Here is an 8,178-nt window from a genome sequence, read left to right on the forward strand (position 1 = left end):
CACCAGCATTTAAGCGAACAGAAGAGAACTCTCGTGTAGGGGCTGTCTGCGGGCACCGGCCAAGCCAGGCTGAAGTCAGCCCGCCCTCCCAGGCAGAGATGGGGTTGTGAGGGCATCAGCAGAAGAAAAATAACATCGGGCACCTACTGCGTATTATGTTCAGCTGTGGTTTGAGTTGCACTTAGATTCACCCCACCTACTTCGATTTTCAGTACAGCACACACTTATACTAATTATTAGTACTCAGAAGCCGAGGTGGATAAATCATAACCACCACGAGGATCAAGCAAAGAGCCACAAATCTGAGCCAAAGCTAAACAGTCCTCCAAAGCCAGCATCCACACATTATTTTTACAATTAATAAAAAGCACATAGGAAGTAATTACACAGCTTTACATCTTGTACACATTCTGATTAATTTGTAATGTGTTTCATAAAGGTTTGAGACCCTGGAGATGTCACACAGCTTCTAACACTTATCCTAATGAAGCAGGACACCATTTTCACAAAGGACAGGAGACAGATGAATCCCTCACAGAACAGCAGCTTGAATCAGTCTCAGAGCTATCACAGGATTTCACTGTGAACTTGATGCTAATTTAGAATTAGCACAATACCAAATATAGTAAAAAGGCTTTTATAATCAGTTCAATTTTATGCAATTTAAATAGAAAGAAGTATTGAACAGTGTAGCTGCTGAAGTCTACTTTTCAAGGTGCTCCCTACATTCCCTCCTTGCTCATATACACCCAAAATAAACCAGTACTGTCCTCACAGGAATCGGCTGACCATGTCTCAATCAATTTCCATGCATTACTGCAATTACAGCAAGTTTGATTCAGGTAACAGATGAGAAGGAGCTAATGCTGGGTTTCCCTCTTTTGCACAGAAAATAAGAATTATTATGTGTAAATACCGCACACCCTACCAAAGAATTTATAACCATGGGAGCACTAAGATGCTTTGAATATCCCTGGAAGGAAAAGGAAGAGGTATGAAATACTTCCTCCTTTAGGTTCCTAAGGTTTTTCAAAATGCTTAAAGTTTATTACTGTTTGTGACCTGCATGCATAACAAACCCTAAGGTAATGTTCAAATTGCCTTGTGTTTCCTACATAACTCCAGGGTGGTAAGGTTGAATGTTTCATTCTTCCTTGAGGAAGAAAACCATGCCCTGTGTTTCCTACCCCACCGGACAGAACCAAGCACAGTGAAGAAGGAAAGCATTTCCTTAGCTTCAAATATTCCTGTTTAACTTCTTTTCTTGCTTCCTTAAAAAGCTAAATGATACAACCACAAGTGCTGTCTTGTATCCCCAAACACGAGTTCCTGAAAGGCAGCTGATGAAACAGCCATGTTATGAAGCAATTAATTATCAAAGATAATTGATTGGTGGCCCAGGGCTGGATTACAGGAGACATTTTTAAAGAGAAAATTGCAAAACCAAAAGGGCACAGATGCAAACTCAAAATTAGGAAAGCAGCATTAGCATCAGACACCCTACATACTCAAAGCTCTGACAGGCTCTCAGCTGCCAGCAGGGAATTTAGCAAAGAGGCAGCAAGGATGCCAGGCAGGGAGTCAGACACCAGCAGGATGCTGCTGCTGGAAGAGGACACTGCCACAGTTCAGCCTCTGCCTAGGCCAGGTGTGAAATGTGGAGCATCTACAGTGTCAGCCTCTGCTCCAGAGCTGGGGAAGGCAGGCAGAAGACAGAGAAGATTCAGCAAAACGAACAGGCTTACAAATACTGCTGAGGAAGATTCATTGTTACAGGCTTGTTTTGACTGTATTTTTTCCTCTTAGAAAGATATGCTAATTTAACCTAATAAGAACAGATATACCCAATTAGTATTCCTAAACACAATAAATTAAATTATGGTTATACCATTTAAATACAAACACTGGTTTATATTTAGCCTCAACATTCAGAATGAAGAATCAATGAGCAACACATCCCTCCCAGCACACTGGAAGAACTAAACCCAGGTTTCATTCATCCTGACTAAAAAGTCAAAGTGTGTGGCAAGCGTTCATATGCAGAGCAGTTGTACAGAGCTTTAAAGAGCTTCCAGAAATAGAGGAAAAATATCTGTAGGCACACACTTGCCTAGAAATTAACATATCTAAGGAACTCTTTGTCATTTCATATTGAACTAGATATATAAGTATGTGTAAAATGCACTATTTGACAGATTTCAAAGACTGACTAGCAACTATTCCCGCTGAGAACAATTATAAATACAGATCCTTCTAATTCTTTCCCAAAAAGCCTTTCGGGTTTCTTAAAGGAGGAGTACAAAGCAACATTGGTGCACCTTTTCAGAGAGTTCTTGTAGTAAAATGTGAGAAACAGGAAAGCACCTGTTCTTTCTTATTTGAGAGGATTATTTTCTGCTAGCATCAGAAGACAAAATAAACTGGTTTCATTTAACCTTGAAGCATACAAAGAATTTTGACAGGAGGTATAAAATGTATCATTTTAAAATAAAGGAAAATAAAGAAACAAAACAGAATTCCCAACTTTTATATCTACATCTCTCAGTATTTCATGTTTTACCCTAGAGCCCCAACAGCTTTAGGCAGACAGTAAAATCACATGGAAAACAAACATCTCCACACAGCCATACAAAAACAGATTCTCCAAGTCTCTAATCCTCACCCATGGGGGCAGGACTGAAAAGTTGAATTATAAGCAGCCAAAGTAAATAAAAACACCTGAATCACACTCTGAAATCTCAGTACTTGCAAAGGAGCACAAGCTATCATTTTTCATAGCTATAATTTTTGCACTTCCTACATTACATGACTTTTGTAGCCAGAATTCAGCACGCTAGGGGTACCAATAGTTCTTGATGCACTATATTACACCTTCCCAAAGTAAGATGTACTTCAAACAGCCTTATTTGAGAGTCCTTCAGACCACCACTCAGGGATAAAAATTGGGGGAAAAATCCCAACCAAACAAAATCCCCCCCAACTATTGTGACACACACCCAAGTGAAATATTAAGTCTAAGCAACTTCTACACTTTGGTCAGAATCAGAAGTGGAGGAAACTCAGCTCACAGGAATATTGTCGAACATGTCTTTAAATAAGGCAGTCATGGGTGTATTTGTGTGTGGCAGCTTGGTTCTTTAGGAACAAAAGGCACAAATATTTTTCAAAACAGAACATAAGAAAGTAAGCAATAATGACTAAAAGTCAGTTTTTTCACAGCCTCACCAAACCAATTTGGTTCAAATCCAGAACAGAAAGCCAAAGGTCCAGTGAGATCCCACTCAAGCATAATAAATAAGACTGAAAGCCACCTTTGCCAGGGTCAGAAACATCCAGGCACAGACCATCATTGGGTGGGGATAATACCTGGCACACAGACTGAGATGAGCCCCACAGCTCTGCCCCTTCTCAGCCAATTCAGTATTCCACAGGTGCACAAACACTAAGCCATTGGTGTAGGCACAAAGAATTTTAGCTCTTAGTGAACTCAGAGAGCTGATTGTCAAGACTTTCTTCCTCCTGTCAAATGCCATCACATTTCTTGTGTTTATGTATACAACACCTTCAAAAGAAAAGCTCTCCTTCGTAAGGAAAAGCTTGTTTATGCAGGTTTGTTTTGTTTTTAAACAGTTATCCTTTTATAGCTATAACCTCAGTACCAATTAGTCAAGAGTATCAGTGAACCTGAAATATTAATCACAGGAAAGTTTATTTCTAATACAAAACAACAAAAGCCAGTCCACTTAATCTCCAAAATGCCTGCAATCCTTAAATACACACATGCAACTAAAATTACTAGAAAAACATTCTTACCTTTTCCTTTGAAGAAAAATGGCAAGGTACACAGAAATGCTGTTACAGAGGTTCCTTGTTCCATAGGGTTTGGACAGATCTTCCCTAGCAGGAAATCCTTAAATAAAGCCTGGAGCCAGCACTCCTGCATGAGGTGCACAGAGCAGCCTGCTGGATTTGTAAAGCTGAACTCAACTGCCTACTGCACCCTCTCAACACAACACCAACACTGCAGCTCCCACCTGCAGCTGTAAGAGCAGTAAATCAGTTTCCTGCTTCTTTAACTGATTGACTAACGAGCACTGTAATCAGTAAACTATTCACACATGGAAACAAGAACACCTGAATGTTCTGACTTTCCTCACTGATTTCGTGAGCTTCTCAATTTCAGACAAAATCACAAATACATGGTATTTTGAATTTTAATCAGTATTTCCAGTACCACTGTGTAAAAACGCACTGAAGAATGAATTCCTTTTCACAGAGGAACACAGAAATTCTTAACTCGTTCAGTGAAGATTCCTTGCTAGCACTCCAGTGCATATCACTCTGTCAGAAATCCATGGCCAAACCATTGTCTCAGGTTTTTTTTGCTCTTCTGGATTCACACATACAAAGTCCCACATAGATGTATGCCTCACTATTTATTCACCTAAATTGTCATACTGATCTTGTAGTGACACAGAAGTAAATCAAATTCAACTGTTCCTTTACACCATGAGAAACTGTGTAAAATTCCAATATTAATTAAGCAAGCAGCAGTTTTCTGCACCTGTTCATAGAGCAGAGCAGCCTTACCAATGGACAATCAGCTGTACCACCCCTACTAGAACATCTGAATTTCTTGGACAAAGTAAAACTCTTAAAATTTTGTCTTCTTACTCCAACACACACAATATTTTCAAATCTTCCAATACAATACAGAATGAAACTCTCATAAGACATTGGATGCAATTTTCAAATGAATACTTTTTTTAAACTCAAAGACCGAATAGCTGACTGCAAGTCATTCAAAAACCACCGTATTTCAGAATCATTTTTCCGTTTCTACACTCAATCCATCTCCTCATCAATAACATTCTTTCACTAGGATGTAGAAATCAGTTTCTAAATATTTAATTATAGCTGGAAAAAGATTACAAAATACAAAGTTTTATTGTACTTGAGACTAGAGGAAAGTATTACTTTCATTTTTCCATTTCCTTTGAATTCGAGAAAAAGTAACAAGCAAACAAATGACAACAAAACCTAACAGATGCATGAACTAGTTTCACCAATAAAGCTTGGAAATTCAGAAAGGACTTCACCAAATAAATGTCAGTGGCCGAACCTGGCAGAAGCCATTCCCCACAGAAGTGCTGCATTCCTAGAATGAACTAATGCCCTTCAGTAACACAAAATTCAGTCACCCAGGCAAGGCAGGACTTAGAAGAGACCAAGGATTAACATCTCCAAACACTGGAGTCAAACAAAGCGATTTGGATCCTGTGTCAGCTCAGAGCTCATCATGTTTTGCAGGGTCCAGACTGGGTTTGATGAAGACTCCCTCCATGGCTTTCCAATAGTTGTGGTGGTTGGCAGCAGGCATGCCATGAACCTCCCGCTGGCCTCGGATGGGGTGCCCGTACTGCTCCCCCGTGATGGACAGGAACACCTCGGTGCCCACGTGCTTGAAGCGCACGGCATCCTCCCGCTCCCAGTAAGAACCACTGCACTGCACAATCCAGAAATCCAGGTCATCTCCTTCGCCATCATCCCCAAAGGCACTTACTTCCTGTTAGAGACACAAGCTTCCTGAAGTGAAAGTGTAAGCAAACACCTCCAGGACACACAAACACCAACCACAGACCCAGCAGAGTTCAAAGACAAGGATGGGGAAAGCAGTGCTGTTGTTTTGCTTTGTCAACAGTTACTGAAGCCAGAAGCAGTAAGGTTCTACCAGACAATCTGAACACAAAGCACCAACAAACTCCAACCTGTAGTCTGAGCAAAAAGTGCTGAAAAAGCTCCAAACAAAACAAAACCCCACAATGACAGATGAACATTCTTACCTTAATGACAATATATGAAGTGTCTACACTGAAAAATGAAACTCAGGGAATGTTTCAGAGTCAATCTTTCCCTTAAACAATTCATTTGAAATGTTATTTTTCCATCACTTTTAATAATCAGATTATTGAGACACCCTACACAGAGCTGAACCTTATTGTTTCAGTCATTTTTCTCATGATGAAAGAAAAATTTTTCCACAAAGAGTCAGAGCTTCCAAGTTTGAATGTAACAACCTATCTACACAGCCTGACATGACTAACAACAAAAATCTTCCAACAACCACATTATTTATGAGACATTTTCCATCTTGGAGAAGTATTTGTTCTGGGGCTGAATTACAGTTAGAAATTACACTCTTCTAGATATGTACAAAACTATAATTAAGTATGATTGCAAGAGCAGCTCAGTTTTCCTGTGGAAGCAGGACAGAAAAATATGAACAGTGAAATGAAATAGGGATAGCAAGAAGACAACTGAGACTAATACACTGGATGACCAAGGAATATGGACATAGGAATGCCAAATGTTATGACACATGACTAGTTGCCTGGCTCTAGAGCAATCTTCACAATGTTGAGGGAGACACTCAATCTCTTGCATCTAGAAAACACCAAACATTTCAGAACAGCCTTCCCAGCAGCAACAGTGCAGAAAAATAAAAAAAGCAGATTTGTTAAAAGTACTGTGAAATACCAATGCTGGCACATACTATATTACCTCTGTCAAAAACTGAAATACATAATTTCAAGATGCAGAAAAGCCTATACTTGAATCTGGATATGCACAGACATACTGCTTCTGGCAGCTGGTACTCAAGCCTGATTCTCCAAAAAACCAAGCAACTGGAGAGACTATTGTCAATAGCATGTGCTACTTGTACAAAAGCTTAAGATTTAAACCAACTCACTTGGTTATTGGAGAGTGGTGATGGGAAGTGATGAGTGTGCAGATTTTTCCCAGTGTTAACGTGGGTGAGTCGTATGGCTTGCCCACATTTCACTGGTGTCCCACGCTGGCAACTGCTGTCACTCTTCCCACGGATCCGCCAGTAGCTGTTGGCATCATCTGAGGCTTCAACTCCTGTCACTGACTGCTGCCCACTTCCTGTTTGAATAAAATTAAATGACACAAGACTTATCCCGCTTCCCCAGTTCCAAAAGACATGAGAAAACTACAGAAATTTGCTTTAGTGTTGTCATGCCTTCGTGTTTACAAGACGCTTAATTCTCACAGTCCATTTACTGACTGCAAAAGGAATGCAGGTACCAAATAATCTTTCAGATGGAAGCAGGGAAACACAGCATGTGTTAGCAGATGCACACTGTCAAAGTTCATGGTGAACACAAGGAAAAAAATCTGATCCATGACAGGTAGTATTCACACCATCCCACCTTTATCAAAAATACTATCAAGATCTTCGTGTTCCCCAACACACCAACATCCTCGTTGCTAGAACAGGCACTGGGAAGGTGCTGCTGAGGGCCGTGACACAGAGCAGGGCTTACCTCAGGAGAGGGCAAAGCAGCCCTGCCACATCCCGGCTCCAGGGCCCACAAAGCAGCTGACACATCTTCCTGACATTTTCCTGTCCCACAGGCCTCAGCATCCCCCTGTCCCTGCCGTGTCTCCCGCCCATCCCTACACCCCATCCCGGGCCTGCCGCTTCCCTCCGCACGAGGGATACGAACCTCGGGACACTCCAACTTCCTCCACCTTCCCCACCACCCTCACTGCCTGCCCACCCCCGCCATTTCCCTGTCAGGCACGACCTGTACCCCGCCGCTTCCTCGGCCCCTCACAGCCCGTGCCCCGCCATGTTCCAGCTCCTCGGCCAGGCCCTGCTCACCGGAGCCGTACTTGACCTCATGCGAGTGGAGCCGTACGCTGTGGCGGGTGTTGAGCAGTTTCAGCACCGAGCCGCAAGTCACGGCGCCCGGCGCCGACTCCCTGCCGTGGCACAGCCCGGGCAGCAGCGCCAGGAGCAGCAGCGGGAAGAGGCGGCGGCCGCCCCGCATCGCGCCGCACCCGGCCGGCCCCGCCGCCCCCTCAGCCCCGCCGCCACTGCCCCCCTCAGCGCGGCGCTTCCGCTCCCCCGCGCGGGCCCAGCGACCGCCCCGCCCTCCGCCGCGCTCAGCCAATCCCCACCCGCCCCTCCACTCCGCCGCGCGTTCTCATTGGGCTACGGCGAACCGGCAAGGAGGGGAGTGGCCAATCAGAGAGCGCGGCGTGGCGGCCCCCCTCGTGTGAGGACGCGAAGGAGAACTGAGGGCGCTCTCCCTCACGGGGCCGGTCGGGGCCGCGCTGCCGCCCCCGGGCCCGGAGCGGTGTCACCGC

At 43.4% G+C, this 8,178-nt stretch overlaps 1 protein-coding gene across 1 annotated transcript; it reads right to left on the minus strand.

The window, feature by feature from the left end:
• Positions 1-3,690: 3,690 nt before the first annotated feature.
• Positions 3,691-7,919, minus strand: SDF2L1 (stromal cell derived factor 2 like 1). Its single transcript, XM_071445429.1, has 3 exons — positions 7,691-7,919; positions 6,752-6,948; positions 3,691-5,566 (listed from the first exon to the last, which is right to left on the minus strand). The coding sequence occupies exons 1-3, from the start codon at positions 7,857-7,859 to the stop codon at positions 5,288-5,290; spliced, it is 645 nt and encodes a 214-aa protein (XP_071301530.1). The 5' UTR covers positions 7,860-7,919; the 3' UTR covers positions 3,691-5,287.
• Between the last annotated feature and the right edge of the window lie 259 nt (positions 7,920-8,178).

This window comes from Agelaius tricolor, unplaced genomic scaffold (genome assembly GCF_023055355.1).
Source record: "Agelaius tricolor isolate 1412-34295 unplaced genomic scaffold, bAgeTri1.0.p SCAF_20, whole genome shotgun sequence".
Taxonomy (NCBI): Eukaryota; Metazoa; Chordata; class Aves; order Passeriformes; family Icteridae; genus Agelaius; species Agelaius tricolor.